The 18,628-nt window shown below is 38.5% G+C and overlaps 1 protein-coding gene across 1 annotated transcript in view; it reads left to right on the forward strand.

Annotated features, from left to right (window-relative positions):
* Nucleotides 1-18,330, forward strand: part of LOC121381161 (Werner syndrome ATP-dependent helicase homolog) — a 48,846-nt gene extending 30,516 nt beyond the window's left edge. Inside the window, exons 19-26 of the mRNA XM_041510334.1 lie at nucleotides 1,146-1,326; nucleotides 2,153-2,258; nucleotides 4,496-4,608; nucleotides 8,058-8,208; nucleotides 11,344-11,433; nucleotides 12,463-12,625; nucleotides 15,406-15,659; nucleotides 17,493-18,330. Of these exons, the coding sequence (XP_041366268.1) occupies nucleotides 1,146-1,326; nucleotides 2,153-2,258; nucleotides 4,496-4,608; nucleotides 8,058-8,208; nucleotides 11,344-11,433; nucleotides 12,463-12,625; nucleotides 15,406-15,659; nucleotides 17,493-17,627 (1,193 nt within the window). The 3' untranslated portion in view covers nucleotides 17,628-18,330. The remainder of the gene's footprint in view (nucleotides 1-1,145; nucleotides 1,327-2,152; nucleotides 2,259-4,495; nucleotides 4,609-8,057; nucleotides 8,209-11,343; nucleotides 11,434-12,462; nucleotides 12,626-15,405; nucleotides 15,660-17,492) is intronic.
* The last annotated feature ends 298 nt before the right edge of the window (nucleotides 18,331-18,628 follow it).

The following is an 18,628-nucleotide window of genomic DNA, read 5'->3' on the forward strand; positions in this document are numbered from 1 at the left end:
CAAGTTTCAAGGTACCGAATTTTCTAAATTCTAAAACGAGACCTCTAAACACCGGATCTTGTCTAAATCAGATAAATATTAGGTGCCCAGCATTATCCAGTTTGGACCGGTTTCACTGTACAAGCAAATCTAAAACCTCCATGGTTACATGTATGTCTATTTTAAACTGAAGCATTTACCAGTGGAACTACTGTAGATCCTGAAATTAATGCAATCATAATATTAATGTGAAAAATGCGAGTTCATGTTATTCACATTAATAATATTACGCATTTATTTCTAATTATGTTTTGTATATGTGTCCCATGTTATTTTTTTTTTTAAATCAATATATTTATAAAACAGAACTGGAAAATAATTCATTGTAGGCGAGACAAGACTAATTGTCGAATAGTCCAGCAAGTTATGTGTCACACGCTATTAAAACAAACAAAGATTAATATTATAATACATTTATAAAAGAACTGGAGCACAATTCATCATAGACTAGACAGACTAATTGTCCAATAGTCCAGCAAACTGACAGCCACGTGTGACGATTGCAGGGTCTTTGGCCACCCTGTCAAAAGCAGACTCGATCCATGTCACGTGAATGGGTTTTAGCAAGCTAATATTGCGGTTGACCATTTCTTTGTTGTTACTGTTCAAGTTTGTTGGCAAACCATTGTAATGGTACATGTATGCTAATGTTTAGCCAGATTTAGGTAACTATACACATTATGTAAATGATTGCCGCAAAAATATGCTTTGAGTTGATCTCTCTAAAAACAATAGGGACTAAATAGAGTAACTGATGTGTACACAGACATGTTAGTGAGTTGGTCTCACCGAAGACGCCTGTAACTTGGATTTAACAAAAAGTACACAGATGTGTTGTGTTCGGAAAGTTAATATTTTAAAGGGAGGCCACTCGCATTAATTTCATGTCGCATTTTAGTCTGCCCACCACTACTCGCATTAATTTATAGACGCATTAATTTCAGGATCTACAGTATATACATGTATTTGAACGACTCATATTTTTAAAAAGAAATATTTGGCTAAAATCTAACTGTAGACTCGGATCCTATAAACAGATGACATTTAAAAAAAATTATTTTATTATCAACTTTCATTTGACGACCATATACTTGAATTTGTTGTAGGTAAAGTTTTGGTCTATGAAGGCTATCTGCAGGAATCTTCACTGGATAAAGGTTTTGGTGCCACTGTCCAGGTTGCCAAGAAAGGCCACAAATTGATTCAGTCGGGCAAACCTCTCAAATTGATGCCAAGCCAGGAGATGCTCAATGAAGAAAAACCCGCTGCAGTTTCTATTTCAGTAAAGTTAGTTGAAAGACTTTCAGTATTGATGATTGACTTCCAGCACATTCAGTGTTGCTGAAAACAACTGATTAAGAGTAGGATTTCCCTCAATATGTCTTCTGACCATTAATGAATATTGTTTCAAGTGTGGTGCTTTTATAACAATGTGTATTAAATTCATAATTGCTTGGTTCAGTTATTTATATGATTTTTTTTCTTGCCTTTACTAAATATATGTAAGCTGACTAGTAAACAGTTGAAAACAATTCATAGAGAAATCAATGCTGAAATTAATTGAGAAATTGGAGAAAATAAAAACATAAATGAATAAGTTTTTGGAGCTATTATTTATAGACACAGAAAGACAAAAACACACACATTGCTCTCATCTGCATAAAACTAGTTGTCAAGATATATATTGTTGACACTAAATACCAACATGTGTATGGTTTAAACACAGTAGAGGATAAAAAAGCCAGTACATTCCTGGCAAAATAAGTGATACATGTATGTATTTAACAGGGGTGGGAATTCTCCTCGGATCTGCTGTTTTTCCGCTTACGGAACATTGCGTTTCCTCGCATTTTAACCGTCATTTCCTCCAAAATGTGTCAGGCACAGATTTTAACCTAAGATTGCAAGAATTTCCGAGACCCCTGTAGATTTCCTATTTGTTTTGACTGTTCACCAATTCCCACCCCTGAATAAAAGATCAAGGTTGAGGCCTAAATTAATATAAATAAAAGCCATCAAAACATTGGTTATTGATTGTTAATTGGTTATAAATATATTAAACATGTATTTCTTTGTTCTTAAAAAACATTTTAAAGTTCATTTTCCTTTTTAGGCCTTTTTTTGTCGCAGGTTTTGCTGGACCCAGCAGGCCTACACTGCAGACTAATAAACCACAACTGCCTAAACCTGTGGTAGATGAAAAAACAGCAAAACTGCAGGTATGAACTCATAATTATTGCTTTAATAATCAAATTAATACAGGTATGTGCTGCTATTGGGTTAATAATAACAAAAATATAGCTGAAATATGTATGGTTAAATCTATTTCATGAAGCAATCACTTAAAAAGGAACTGTTCCAATGATTATTTTTATAGAATTAACAATCAGCTGCTTGTTGCATGGTCCTCATTCCACAAAGTGATCTTAGTACTATCATCGCCATATAAACCTTCCAATGTGACATCAATGTTTTTCTATGATTACCAGTCTGTTCCACGACATGGCGTTACTTAATTTTGTAAGTTACAATGAAAATTTGCAATTGGTACAAGGCAGTTCTTAGCCACTAACATAGATGTCAAATGGCAGTTTGATGATGATTTGATAATTTTCTAAGAAGGATACTAACTCTTTTGTGAAAAAATGGATCTAATACCAAATACCTTTTATGAAACTCTGCATTCGATGAAAAACATTCTAGGCATACAACCTTCGCACAAAAATATGGGATATAACTCGTATCTTATGTATTCGTCAATTATTGCCTAGCAAATAAACTAACGAAGTTATTTTATGGATGTCCGATAGATTGAATGTATTCAAGATATTCCAAATAGTCGGAAATCAACATATTATTTAAGTAATTCACACTTCTTCGCAAAGAAGATCTTAATCTTTAAAGGGGCACTTACGACTACCATAAGGTTGCTTTGTGGAATGGCTGTAAAGTTTACATGTAAACTCGTCGTAAGTCACTACATGTAACCTTAACTACAATTCTTTCATTGAACGGGGCCCAGGTGTTTAAAATATTGCCTGCAAGATAAGATGGAACAAACTTCTTTTTTGTTCTTTTTAATAGCTTTATATTTTTTATTTTTAGTATTAAAAGTTTATCTAAATATTAATTTAATATTTATTCCAATGGAATACTGACTATTGGAATATTGTAGTAATAGTCATATTATTAACGTTAAACTCAATTCTGATCTACACCTATTTTATGTTGATAAGTTTTAGTCTTTGTTTGCTTCCGACCTCAAATTTTTACAGATGTCACTCACTAATATGTAAATACAGACATGCACATGCAGACTACACTTTGCCAAATATTTTGGGCTTGATCACCATAAACCAGCCTCGGTGGCATCGTTGTTAGGCCATCGGTATACAGGCTGGTAGGTACTGGGTTCGGATCCCAGTCGAGGCATGGGATTTTTAATCCAGACACCAACTCCTAACCCTGAATGAGTGCTCCGCAAGGCTCAATGGGAAGGTGTAAACCATTTGCACCGACCAGTGATCCATAACTGGTTCAACAAAGGCCATGGTTTGTGCTATCCTGCCTGTGGGAAGCGCAAATAAAAGATACCTTGCTGCCTGTCGTAAAAAGAGTAGCCTATGTGGCAACGTGGGTTTCCTCTAATAAAAAACAGTGTCAGAATGACCATATGTTTGACGTCCAGTAGCCGATGATGAGATAAAAAATCAATGTGCTCTAGTGGTGTCATTAAATAAAACAAACTTTACTTTTGATCACCATAAATCAAGAAAACTATCAGTGTTTTAATGTACATGCAGGTCATGTGTTTTTACCCTATATTGGCTGCTCGACAGTTTGTACTTCCAACTGTGAGACAGGGAATGTAAACAAATGGTAGGTGGTGTATTACTTTTATCAAAGGGGGAAATTCAAAATGGTGCGACTTAAAGGGACAAACCCTAGTTTTTAAACAGTATAGGCATATTTTCACTATTAGAGCTGTTTATGATCACTGAAATCAAACATTACTTATATTTTATTGTTTAGATTATCCATTTCCGTACAACTGAAGTGTTTCTGGTTACCCTGGTGTTTCTAATACCACAAAATACATTTTTTATATTTTTAAAAACACACGTGCGTCTGAGAAGTAATAGTTATTGAGTAGAATTTAAGTCTATTTTCAACAGTATTTCACCGTTTCAACTTCACGTACTCTTGTTTCACTCTCTTGTAATGTTATCCAAATGTGCTACAGGTTTGTAATTTAACCAAACTTAGTGTTACAAGTTGACACTAGGGTCTGCCCCTTTAATAGAGACCACGACTCAACAGGGTTTGAATGAATATACATGCAGTAAGAGTCTGCAGTAAACATGATATGCTAAACTATTGTCTCTGCTGTAATAAATGTCGGTTTGAATGTGTATTCCATACCATATAGTCCTATTTCTGTTGTTGTTTTCTGCAGAACAACTTGTATGTGCTGCTGGTGATACTAAGGAACCAGATAGCTCAGGAGACTGGATTCACTCCACACAACATTGCCAGCAACAAAGTGCTACTTAACATGGCCAAAATAAGGTGACTTAATTATTATACAATTTTAATATATTTTTGTTTCTCATACAATAATTAATACAGCCTCTAAACTGGACACCCATGGGACCAAAGAAAGAAAGAAATGTTTTATTTAACGATGCACTCAACACATTTTATTTACGGTTATATGGTGTCAGACATATGGTTCAGGACCACACAGATTTTGAGAGGAAACCCGCTGTCGCCACTACATGGGCTACTCTTCCGATTGGCAGCAATGGATCTTTTATTTGCGCTTCCCACAGGCAGGATAGCACAAACCATGGCCTTTGTTGAACCAGTTATGGATCACTGGTCGGTGCAAGTGGTTTACACCTACCCATTGAGCCTTGCGGAGCACTCACTCAGGGTTTGGAGTCGGTATCTGGATTAAAAATCCCATGCCTCGACTGGGATCCGAACCCAGTACCTACCAGCCTGTAGACCGATGGCCTGCCACGACGCCACCGAGGCCGGTCTCATGGGACCAAGTAAACAGTTTGGTTTTAAGAAGTACCTGGTTTAGAGAGATTATGTTTGGTACTTATATTTAAAAATGGACCATGAAAAAAACATCTGCCATTGATTGTATATAAGTGAGAAACTATATATTCCTCACCAACTTCCTGGAAATGAACTCAAACCGAGTGACCTAGATTTACAACATTAACCGGTACGACAAAACATGACTCATAAAAAGTAAAACTTGTTGTCGCTAGTAATCAAACATTTAGTATCAACAATGCAACATGTCTTAAACTGTATTTCATTTTATTTAATCGCGTTTTCTAGCTTTACAACAAGCAGCTGGCAGTACTGAATAGTAGACTGGTCATGCGGACATGCAAATAGCGCTTATTCACACTACGAGGTGTATCAACTGAACAAAACTGGTTGTAAGCATGTTGGCTTCTAAAAATAGAGATGGAAAAAATCTTTCACAAATTTTTTCGTCAAACCAAAAATTCTTTCGCAAATAATTTATAATTTTTTGCAATTGGCGAACGATAGCGCGAGCCCTGTCTGGTTCTAAGAGCATTCCTGTTTTGATGAGGGCTTTCACTGTACTGTACTGTTAGTTAGTTTGGAGGTGGGTTATTTTGTAAGGTAAATAATGCACTGCAGAGTTAACAAAAGGTTAAGTGTACTCTTATCTGATGGTTACTCTTGTTGTTTCATCTTTACAAAAAGTTTGTTTTGTTTAACGACACCGCCAGAGCACATTGATTGGATGTCAAATGTTTCTTAATTTTGACCTATAGTCTTAGAAAGGAAACCTGCTACATTTTTCCATTAGTAGCAATGGATCTTTTATATGCATCATCCCACAGTCAGGATAGCACATACCACAGTCTTAGATATACCAGTCATGGTGCACTGGCACAAACAAGAAATAGCCTAATGGACCCACCGACGGGGATCGATCCAACACCAACCGCGCATCAGGCAAGCAAGCACTTTATCACTAGGCTGCATCCTGCCCCCATCTTTACAAAGTAAAAGAGGAGAGGTATAGGTATTGTTTCCGATGGTGACGACATCTTTTGTGTTAAGGTTTTCACATTTTTATTCATTTCTCATAAACTATTAAGTTCTAGATCGATGAAACTTGGATGTTCACAGTGCACAAAAAACTTCGTCGTGGTTAGGCCATCGGTCTACAGGCTGGTAGGTACTGGGTTCGGATCCCAGTCGAGGCATGGGATTTTTAATCCAGATACCGACTCCAAACCTTGAGTGAGTGCTCAATGGGTAGGTGTAAACCACTTGCACTGACCAATAATCCATAACTGGTTCAACAAAGGCCATGGTTTGTGCTATCCTGCCTGTGGGAAGCACAAATAAAAGATTCTTTGCTGCCTGTCATAAAAGAGTAGCCTATGTGGCGACAGCGGGTTTCCTCTGAAAAACAGTGTCAGAATGACCATATGTTTGACATCCAATAGCCGATGATAACATAAAAAATCAATGTGCTCTGTTGGCGTTGTTAAATAAAACAAACTTTTTTTACCCAACACATTTTGATGAATTGACATTATCTGTTTGTTTGCTCTTGTTTCACAATCTCACTTTGTATATCAAGAAGATACTGTTTAAAAAGCATTGTACAGTGAAACTCACAATCTCACTTTGTGTATCAGGAAGATACTGTTTAAAACGCATTGTACAGTGAAACTCACAATCTCACTTTGTGTATCAAGAAGATACTGTTTAAAAAGCATTGTACAGTGAAACTCCTCTAAACCAGACACCCCAGGGACCAAGTAAAAAGTCTGGTTATTAAGAGATATCCAGTTTAGAGAGGTTCTCTTCTGCACAGATATTTAAAACAGGACTATCAAAAATGTCCGGGTTTTGAGGGAATTCCAGTTTACAGAGGGTCCAGTTTTGAGAGGTTTCACTGTATTATGACAAATTTATAAAGCCTGTTTTTTAATTATCATGGGTGAACCAGTTTCGGTGACCATAAGCATTCAATTCTAAAGCATATTAATATTTATAAACAGACAGTTGTTACCCAAATAGCTACTTTTTTATTATTATTTCTACGCTTCAAATGAGCACTAAACTGGCTGCACATGCATCAGTCGTAAATATTGTTAACTACATTACCTGTTTCGGTGAGTGAAACGTTTAGTGGTATAACTTACAGCCAAAACTTTCCAACATAAAACCTTTCAGTGTTTTATCAATAACATGTATGTTGTTCAACAAAATATGTACTTATAATAATTTATAAAAATAATTTTAAATATTTTAAGGCAAATTACAAAATAGTCTTTGAGAACCAATGTTAAGAGACAATATTTTTAGAAAACGAATATATCAATTCTGATGTCTTGCAATCATGTTATAAGTTGAGCAAAAGAAAGGTTATAATTATGGTAAAATTGTTTGGTTAAAAAATATAAGCTGCATTCTGAGTTTTAATAAATATATAAACAGACATCCAGAAAGATATTTATGTTAAAACATATAAGGACCATATCTTATCTGTATCTGTAAAGAGAATTTTGCCAGCCGATGCGGTGACAATAATGTGACTTCAACAACTACCTGTAGATAGCAGTACAGCTGATAACAGACAAAACTAGTTTTTAAAATTAAGTTTTCTTTCAAATGACAGTCTTTGAAAATCATACAGAAATGTGCCATGCTTATGAGTGGGTGGATTTCAATCTTACTTTCTTTGCTCGTTTTAACCTTATTTTTACAAACATTTCTCTGAATGTGACATTTGTTTACTTTTCCCATGCAAAAGTCAACAAGGTCAGAAATCTTCAAATGTATGATTTAGCTGTTACCCACACACGACACAGCCACCGAAACAGGTCCCTTGCCGATAAATATATATCACTGCATGTATTTACGGTGATTAAATACCTGCATTTAAAAAAAAAGAAGATCCATTTGTAAATTAGGCCAGTTAAGTTTTGTTGTATATGTTTCAGACCAAGCAGTAAGGCTACTTTGAAGAAGATTGAAGATTTCCCCGAGTCCAAGATCGAGAGATTTGGAAATCAGTTCATTAACCTGATTGCACCCTTCTGCAAAGAGAACACCCTGTCGACGGACTTCATCACTGAAGTGTCAGTCACATGTGTAAGAATAATGAACACTTTAAAGGGGCAGACCCTAGTTTTAAAACACTATAGGCATGTTTTTTGCTATTAGAGCCATTTTTGATTACAGAAATCATGCTTTACTTATATTTTATTGTTTAGATTACTCATTTCCATACAACCGATGTTTTTCAGGTCATCCTGGTGTTTCTAATACATGTACCACAAAGTGCATTTTTTATATTTTTAAAAACACATGTGCGTCTGAGAAGTAACAGTTACGGAGTTGAGTTTTAGTCTATTTGTAACGGTATTTCACCGTTTCAACTTCACAGCCTCTTGTTTCACTCTCTTGTAACGTTATCCAAATGCGTTACAGGTTTGTAACTTAACCAAACATAGTGTTCATTTTTATGGCTTGAAACTAGGGGGCTGTGCCTTTTAAACACTTCCGAAATTTACTGAACTACAATGAAAACACACCACCCAATTTTTAGTTGTTATTGCTATTGCATGTGTGAGGTTGCTATACATATACACAATAATCCCAGAGCTTTAGATTGCACCAAAGCTGAGCCGATAAAGGGTGTACCCAAAATAAGTATACCCAAAATAAGCAAGCCCAAATTACTGAAGGGACATTCCTGAGTGTGCTGCACTTTTAAAGATGTTATCGACTAACAGAGACTTTTCATTGATTGTAATTACATATCAGATATATTTTTCTGCATAAAATATTAGTGGTTGTATATTAAAGTTACATTCTCTGGTTACCATATTATAACATCATGTACAAATGTGAAATACAAGCTTAAATGTACTTTTAAAAAAGTTGTGTGTGTTCTCTATGAACGGATATCGTCAAACGTATACGCTTGATTCGTCGCTTGTGCCGCCATAGCTCGGCAAAGCACAAACGACAGCCTGTTGTTAGTTTCAGTTAACACGTGCGTTTGCCTATTTCAAATTGTAGGGTTCGTCTCAAAAAATTAAAAGAGAAATCTTGCGCTGTACGAAGAACGTTCGGTTGAGTCTTTAGTTAAAACCAGTTTGATCTTGACAACGTATTATCGACAGTCGTACCTTCCTATTTCAGAATTGATATTTTATAAAGTGTTAGTAGAACTTTCAAAGTTTAGTTTGTATACTAGTAACACATTAATCATGTATACATTTTGAAAATAAATTAAGTAGACAATGAACGTTTTCACTTCTTAATTTTACGTGTTAAAATCAACAAATTCAAATAAATATTATTTCGTTTGGAAAGGGTAAAGTGGGGGGTGTTTAACGACATCAAAGATAAAGCATATTGATTTAATAATCATCCGACTCCATACAACCATAAATAAATTGTGTTGAGTGCGTCGTTAAATAAAACATCCTATCCTTCCTTCCATCTGCTGTTGGATGTCCTTCCATCAGGTGCTGCAGGGGGAGGGTTGGATGTCTTACCCCATATTGAAACTTGGGCCCCATATAAACTTCACTCAACACAGTCTATAACCCCAACCCCACTAAAATCCCTGCACACCCGCCTTGGAAACCTGCTACATTTATTTTTAGCAAGGGATCGTTTATATGTACCATCCCACAGACAGGATATCACATACCATTTTATTTTTGTATACCCGCCGATGGGGATCCGATCCTAGATTGACTGCGCATTTAAAAAAAACACCTTGTTAGGTCTAAGTAATGAATAAAAATAACATATAGTCTTGAAAAATGTTACGTAAATCGAACACAGTACCCTCTTCTACCCCTAGAGCGTTACGTAATTAGTAACACCCCCTTACATGTAATGCATATGCCAACAGCTGGCCACTCAAAATTTCAAGGCAAATCCCCCACTCACCGCCCCTAGAAAGGCGTTGTACCATACGTCTATGGATATAAATATGTTTTGGAGATATGAGACGACCCCCTCAATCAAGACAGTTAAATTTGTTCAAAAATTGCGAAATCTCACGTGATCTCTTGTTGGGGAATTCTATACTTGTGATAAGCCAATGAAAACTGAGATCGGTACGAGCCCGTCAAAAGTGTTCCACTTTCAAAATACTGGCTTTGTTTTTGACCTGGATAAGCCAGCGTAGTGCGGCGTCATATATGCACCAAACTTAATTGGATTTTCTGTTCTATATGCTTAAATAATAAAAAATATTCCAGGGAATGTAGTTTTAAACATGTTTCTGAACATTCTAATTTCATTTTATTTCCAAAACTTTTTTATTCGTACGTATGAAATTATTTGAAGACAAAATCAAGTTTGGGCTTCTGACAAATATTAAGACAACCAGAAACACATTGAATACACAGACACTGATATTCTAAACATGAAAATATAAATAAAATATGCAAGTTTAATCATAGAAATATTTTATTAGTCTGAAACATCTTACAGTGCAAACACAGGAATGTCCCTTTGACATTACTGTGTTGAAAAATGACCTTGGTGTGCTCAGAACAGACAAAAAGCCTGTGGTGCCCCAATTAGTGAGATCTAAAGCCCTTTTATCCTATAGCTCACCCATGATATCCATGTCATAAACCCATGTGATAATTTAATGTATTAACCCAGTTAATAATGGTATGCAAATTTAAAGGTATATGCAAATTTTCAAGGTCTCTAGTTGCTGTCAATGGGTCATTTGTTTACAAACCAACAAGATCTATATATCTGACCATAACGTTTTCATAAGATTTAGTTTAAAATGCATGACGTCAAACTAATTTGTGCTAATCGTGATGACGTCATATTACCGATGGAGGTGACTTTAGTACCATAATTTACTAAATATCGAATGAAAATGTTATTTTAGAAGTGTTATAGGATAGAATTTGCTACTTGTGTTTTTTAAATATGTAAAATATCAACCTCGTTTGGTTAATTGGTATTTGTCTCGATTGTTATTAACTATAGGTCGACAGTCGCCCCAGCCGGTGCACCACGACTGGTATATCAAAGGCCGTGGTATGTGTTATCCTGTCTTTGGGATGGTGCATATAAAAGATCCCTTGCTGCTTATCAAAAAGAGTAGCCCATGAAGTGGCGACAGCGGATTTCCTCTCTATATCCATGTGGTCCTTAACCATATGTCTGATGCCATATAACCGTAAATAAAATGTGTTGAGTGTGTCGTTGAATAAAACATTTCCTTCCTTTCTATAGGTTGACAGCAACCTCCAGTCAATGCTGATGAAGCTGACGGAGACTCAGAGAGTGTCGTACATCATGTTTGAGAAAGAGGAAAAGAGTCCAGTAAGTTGCTCTAAATCATGAAAACAACATTCTATCCAGAAAGTGTTGCTGAAAGTCTTCCTAATATTCATTCACATTATTTAGTTTAATACATAGAGATTATTATACAAGCATGGGTGTCGTACTGATTTTACGAAACGAGTGTTGTTGTATCACCCGAGTGAGAGCAAGGGTAATACATGAATCCTGACACGAGTTTCGTAAAATCAGTACGATTTACACGCGAGTGTAATAATTTCTTTATTATCCACATTATCAAAGATATTATTTTCACAAATAACAAGCTAGGACCATGTCAAAACGTTTCAAATGTAACTAAAAAGAGATGATTAAACGATGACGTCATTTTAATAAGCGTTTACACTGGGAAAGCTGCATTAAATTATGATGTCGTTTCACAAAATTACGTCATTCCTTGTGCACATGAAATCATTATGACACATGTGGGTCATACTGGTTATATTTCCCTGAATATCTTGAACTATGTGGATAATAAAATGTATTCCTTCTCTCATTGTCTAACTTTAAAAGCATCACAAAAACCACATCAGATACCTAATGGCCACTGATATGCATTGCTTTCTTTATATTATTCCTCAGATCTAGTTTAAAATTCTTTACTTTGTTCAATTCTACCAAAAAACAGGATCTGACAAGAACAAAAGTTATGTTTGTTTTAACAACTCCACTCGAGCACATTGATTAATTAATCATAGCCTATAGCATGTCAAACATTTATTAATTTTGAAAGAGTTCAAAGAAAACTGTTTTCCATTAACAGTAATTAGGGATCTTTAATGTGCACTTTCGTCTAGACAGGACAGCACATACCACAATCTTTTATAAACTAGTTGTGGGGCATTGGTTGTGATGGAGAAAACAGCCAATGGCTCAGACAAAGAGGTTTGATTCTACGACCCATGCACTCTACCAACTGTGATAAATGACACCTTTACACAGAAATATGCATTCCCCCCCCCCCCCCCATTTTGGTTGAGCTACATTTTACTTGTGTCTTGTTTGTTCCAGGAAGAGGTCGCGTCCCAGCGGGGTCTGAAAACCTCGACCATCATTACCCACTTGTGTGAGGCGCTGAAGGCGGGACTGCCGGTCGACATGTGCAGACTTGGGATCACAGAGCACATCAAACAGCGCATCACAGAGGTCATCAGAGCCCCACCGGTTAACTCAAGTGAGAGGCTGTGTAGCTCTTGTAGTAGAGTTCTTGATTTCCATTGCAAAATGTTAGGGAAATAGAATGCACTGATCTTGAATGTTATGGTGAATGTACTGGTTCAACAGCTGTAGAGTGTACCTCCACTTGTGGGAGGTGTAGGGTGGTACGTAGAGTGCATCAGTTGTGGGCGGTGTAGGGTGGTACGTAGAGTGCATCAGTTGTGGGCGGTGTAGGGTGGTACGTAGAGTGCATCACTTCTGGGTGGTGTAGGCTGGTAAGTAGAGTGCATCACTTGTGGGCGGTGTAGTGTGGTATGTAGAGTGCATCACTTGTGGGCACTGTATGGTGGTACGTAGAGTGCATCACTTATGGGCAGTGTATGGTGGTACGTAGAGTGCATCACTTGTGGGTGGTGTAGGCTGGTATGTAGAGTGCATCACTTGTGGGCGGTGTAGGCTGGTACATAGAGTGCATCACTTGTGGGCGGTGTAGTGTGGTACATAAAGTGCATCACTTGTGGGCAGTGTAGTGTGGTACATAGAGTGCATCACTTGTGGGCAGTGTATGGTGGTACATGTATGTAGAGTGCATCACTTGTGGGCGGTGTAGTGTGGTACATGTATGTAGAGTGCATCACTTGTGGGCGGTGTAGTGTGGTGTGTAGAGTGCATCACTTGTGGGTGGTGTAGTGTGGTACGTAAAGTTCATCACTTGTGGCCATTGTAGTGTGGTATGTAGAGTGCATCACTTGTGGTCGGTGTAGTGTGGTACGTAAAGTTCATCACTTGTGGCCAGTGTAGTGTGGTATGTAGAGTGCATCACTTGTGGGTGGTGTAGTGTGGTATGTAGAGTGCATCACTTGTGGGTGGTGTAGTGTGGTATGTAGAGTGCATCACTTGTGGCCAGTGTAGTGTGGTATGTAGAGTGCATCACTTGTGGGCGGTGTAGTGTGGTACATGTATGTAGAGTGCATCACTTGTGGGTGGTGTAGTGTGGTGTGTAGAGTGCATCACTTGTGGGCGGTGTAGTGTGGTGTGTAGAGTGCATCACTTGTGGGCGGTGTAGTGTGGTATGTAGAGTGCATCACTTGTGGGCGGTGTAGTGTGGTATGTAGAGTGCATCACTTGTGGGCGGTGTAGTGTGGTATGTAGAGTGCATCACCTGTGGGCGGTGTAGTGTGGTATGTAGAGTGCATCACCTGTGGCCGGTGTAGTGTGGTATGTAGAGTGCATCACCTGTGGCCGGTGTAGTGTGGTATGTAGAGTGCATCACCTGTGGCCGGTGTAGTGTGGTATGTAGAGTGCATCACCTGTGGGCGGTGTAGTGTGGTATGTAGAGTGCATCACCTGTGGGCGGTGTAGTGTGGTATGTAGAGTGCATCACTTGTGGGTGGTGTAGTGTGGTATGTAGAGTGCATCACTTGTGGGCAGTGTAGTGTGGTATGTAGAGTGCATCACTTGTGGGCGGTGTAGTGTGGTATGTAGAGTGCATCACTTGTGGGCGGTGTAGTGTGGTACATGTATGTAGAGTGCATCACTTGTGGGCGGTGTAGTGTGGTATGTAGAGTGCATCACCTGTGGGCGGTGTAGTGTGGTATGTAGAGTGCATCACCTGTGGGCGGTGTAGTGTGGTATGTAGAGTGCATCACTTGTGGGTGGTGTAGTGTGGTATGTAGAGTGCATCACCTGTGGGCGGTGTAGTGTGGTATGTAGAGTGCATCACTTGTGGGTGGTGTAGTGTGGTATGTAGAGTGCATCACTTGTGGGCAGTGTAGTGTGGTATGTAGAGTGCATCACTTGTGGGCAGTGTAGTGTGGTATGTAGAGTGCATCACTTGTGGGCGGTGTAGTGTGGTACATGTATGTAGAGTGCATCACTTGTGGGTGGTGTAGTGTGGTATGTAGAGTGCATCACCTGTGGGCGGTGTAGTGTGGTACATGTATGTAGAGTGCATCACTTGTGGGCGGTGTAGTGTGGTATGTAGAGTGCATCACTTGTGGGCAGTGTAGTGTGGTATGTAGAGTGCATCACTTGTGGGCGGTGTAGTGTGGTACATGTATGTAGAGTGCATCACTTGTGGGCGGTGTAGTGTGGTACATGTATGTAGAGTGCATCACTTGTGGGCGGTGTAGTGTGGTACATGTATGTAGAGTGCATCACTTGTGGGCGGTGTAGTGTGGTACATGTATGTAGAGTGCATCACTTGTGGGCGGTGTAGTGTGGTACATGTATGTAGAGTGCATCACTTGTGGGTGGTGTAGTGTGGTATGTAGAGTGCATCACCTGTGGGCGGTGTAGTGTGGTACATGTATGTAGAGTGCATCACTTGTGGGCGGTGTAGTGTGGTACATGTATGTAGAGTGCATCACCTGTGGGCGGTGTAGTGTGGTATGTAGAGTGCATCACTTGTGGGCGGTGTAGTGTGGTATGTAGAGTGCATCACCTGTGGGCGGTGTAGTGTGGTATGTAGAGTGCATCACTTGTGGGCGGTGTAGTGTGGTATGTAGAGTGCATACAAAAGACCACATGCTGCTGTCTAATGGAAATATCCTATGTGGCAGCAGCAACTAAAGTAAAAAGATTGGATATATTTTTCTTTGTTATAAAATATTTAATTCAGTCAATACCCCTCTAAACTGGACACCCATGGACCAAGTAAAAAGTCAGGTTTTAAGAAGTGACCTCAGTTTTTAGTACTGAATCAGTTATAATTACTAAAACTGTTGAATATATGATCATATATTTCTGATAGATATATGATTATACTGTGTATTATTCATGGTGACTTGTTTACAGACATTGGGAGTCTGACTAAGATCAAGGACCAGCTGCCATTGCACATTGAGTACAACCACATCAAGATTATCATCGCCCTCCTTGTCGACGAGTGTTCACAGTTCGTCAACGAGGGTGGAGACTTGATCCTCGGTCCTTCACCCAAGCCAGCAACATCGCTTGCTAAAACTGCTTCATCGTCATCGTCGTCAACATCAGCAGCAGCAGCATCATCAATGTCATCAACACTGCTTTCATCATACAAGTCTCCACAGGTATTTTTCTGAGATATGGCCTGCATTATTTTAACCCATCAGTCTTCACCAGGAAAGACGAGCGATCATTCCTGCTCCCCTTCGCACTCTCTTGGACAGTTTTAGCAGAGCTGCAGATTGATCGTCTTGCAATAAAAAATCTTTATGCATTTCATTTGGAACTTCGTGTGATTGTTTGTCCGGCATCATTTAAAGAGAGTGATCCTCAGCTCACCTTGATTTTGCTCATGGCGAAGACTGGACTGATCTTAATTGTAGACAGATGAAAGATGAACAGTTAACCTACTGGATTAATTTTTAACAAAAACTACGTTGAGTGTGTACAAGTTTATAATTTTTACTCACATGTACAACACATGTATTCACTTAAATAATTTATAAATACATAAAATACAGTTCATATTTGAATCGGTAAGTATTATTTTTGTGGGTTTTAAAATTTGTTTGTGATATTTTAGATCAGTTAATGTTGACTAAAATTAGGCAAAAAATTTGAAAAAGTTGCGTTTACTTACCGGCATTTTTGGCCAGCTGTCCAGTATATATGTCTATTATTTCCGATAACAGTGGTTTTATGACCAGAATTAAAAAAAAAAAAACGAACAACAATTCATATCCAAATATTTGGTGATTTTCGTTGTTAGTAAAACGATCAAATTTATTATCAAATTAGCTGTCACAATCAGCTATCGATCCCTGAAAATTACCGCGATGTGTTGCCATTGCTCGAAACCACTTTTTCAACTCAAAATTACAATTTATTTTCCAAAGAAAAACACCAACTAAAGATACAGGAAGCTGGATTGACTGCTGTTTCCTGTTATACAAGTCTTTCCTGTGAGTGTCGTGCAAAACGGCGTGAAATATGAACTGGGGAATGCACTGTATACAGTGTACAGTATGTCGCTGGCGTAATGTCGGCCGAGATATGTCGCCTGCAGTAGTCTAAAGGTTAACATCTTCCTTATCCAGGGGGCGGGATTTAGCTCAGTCAAAATTACCAAATGTTTGACATCCAATAGCCGATGATTAATTAATCAATGTGCCCCAGTGGTATCGTTAAACAAAACAAACTTTACTTTCTTCCTTATCCTGTTGCTTTAAAAAACACATCATATCAAAGGCACATGTTTTACAATTTATGGGATTTACATCATTTTGATTATTGTGTGTGCACGTGCGTGCAAGATCACTGGATCATACCCAGATGTGATTTTGTCCTTGTCACCTCTACTTCCTCTTCCATTGAGGAGTAACTGATATGTTTGACGTCCAATAGCCGATGATAAGATAAAAAATCAATGTGCTCTAGTGGCGTTGTTAAATAAAACAAACTTTACTTTACTTTACAAAGGCTGCTGATGTCTTGACCTTGAATAACAAAAAGAATTCCATGCTGCTGGTTTATTATTATTATTTGTTCCCCTTCATAGTCCATTCCTTGACGTGGTGAGGGGGCTTGTATGTCTCAGTGACCCAGAGAGCTATGCCAGCAGGAGCTTTGGCTTCTGTTAGGGACATCCAAGCTGGACCGATCAGTGGGTAGAGGCTAGACTGATATGGACTAAGGGTGAGGTAACCCTAACAGGAACCTCGAGTGCTGAAGTCAGAGGTATTGGGCCGCACGGCGCACTCTAATAGACTACAATACCATGCATCAACAGCTATTATGACTACATTTCTGGACAATGATGACGTGATCGGTGCTCGCCCTGTGATGACTCGTCAGGTAGGTGCAGCGACAGGCTCTTTACCTTGGCTACTGGAAGTCCTTTCCGACTGTATTTGACTTAGCTATGATATTTTTGAAAATTTATTTTTGGTTTCTTTCAGGCATTAAGCAAATCGTCTTCTCAGACGAGTGATTCTACAAACACAAGCAAGCGTAAAGTCCCTGCCTGGATGAACAGCAGCGGCGGCAAACCTGTGCTGACCAAAAAGATGAAGTCCAACAGTCTCTTCAGATAGCTTATGATGTCTTTCAATAACTTTTGATGTCTTTGACTAGCCTTCGATATCTTTGAATACTTACTTACTTACTTAATCTCCTTCATGCTAAGAAGCACATAAGACTGTAACCAGCGATCACCACTGCTGCCTGTCTTTTGCCAGCTTCTCCAGCAGCCCCCAGCCCAGACTGCCCTCTCGGATTTCCTTCTCTACTGTCCTCCTCCATGTTTCTTTCTGTCTTTGAATAGCCTATGATATCTTCCAATTGTCTAGAATTCTTCAGATAGCCTTTGATATCTCTGAATAGCCTATATCTTCCAATTGCCTAGAATTCTTCAGATAGCCTATGATATCTTTGAATAGACATATATTCCATTGCCTACAATTCTTCAGGTAGACTATGATGTCTTTGAATAGACTGATATACATGTATTCCATTGCCTACAATTCTTCAGATAGCCTATGATATCTTTGAATAGACATATATTCCATTGGCTACAATTCTTCAGATAGCCTATGATATCTTTGAATAGACATATATTCCATTGCCTACAAGTCTTCAGATAGACTATGATGTCTTCTGGTCATCAGGCAGCACTGGCCTCGGTGGCGTCGTGGTTAAGCCATTGAACATAAGGCTGGTAGGTACAGGGTTCGCAGCCCGGTACCGGCTCCCACCCAGAGAAAGTTTTAATGACTCAATGGGTAGGTGTAAGACCACTACACCCTCTTCTCTCTCACTAACCACTAACCCACTGTCCTGGACAGACAACCCAGATAGCTGAGGTGTGTGCCCAGGACAGCATGCCTGAATCTTAATTGGATATAAGCACGAAAATAAGTTCAAATGAAAGAAAATCAGGCAGCATGAGTCATTTTCAGATAGTTCGTGTCATTTTCAGACAGCCTATGATGTCTTCAGATGATCTATAATGTCTTCTGAAAAATGTAGCATTTCCTCTGAAGAATGTGTCACTATTATCATATATTTAACACCATGTAGCTGATGATTAGTTAAT

This window comes from Gigantopelta aegis, chromosome 9, assembly GCF_016097555.1.
Source record: "Gigantopelta aegis isolate Gae_Host chromosome 9, Gae_host_genome, whole genome shotgun sequence".
In the NCBI taxonomy this organism is placed as follows: domain Eukaryota; kingdom Metazoa; phylum Mollusca; class Gastropoda; order Neomphalida; family Peltospiridae; genus Gigantopelta; species Gigantopelta aegis.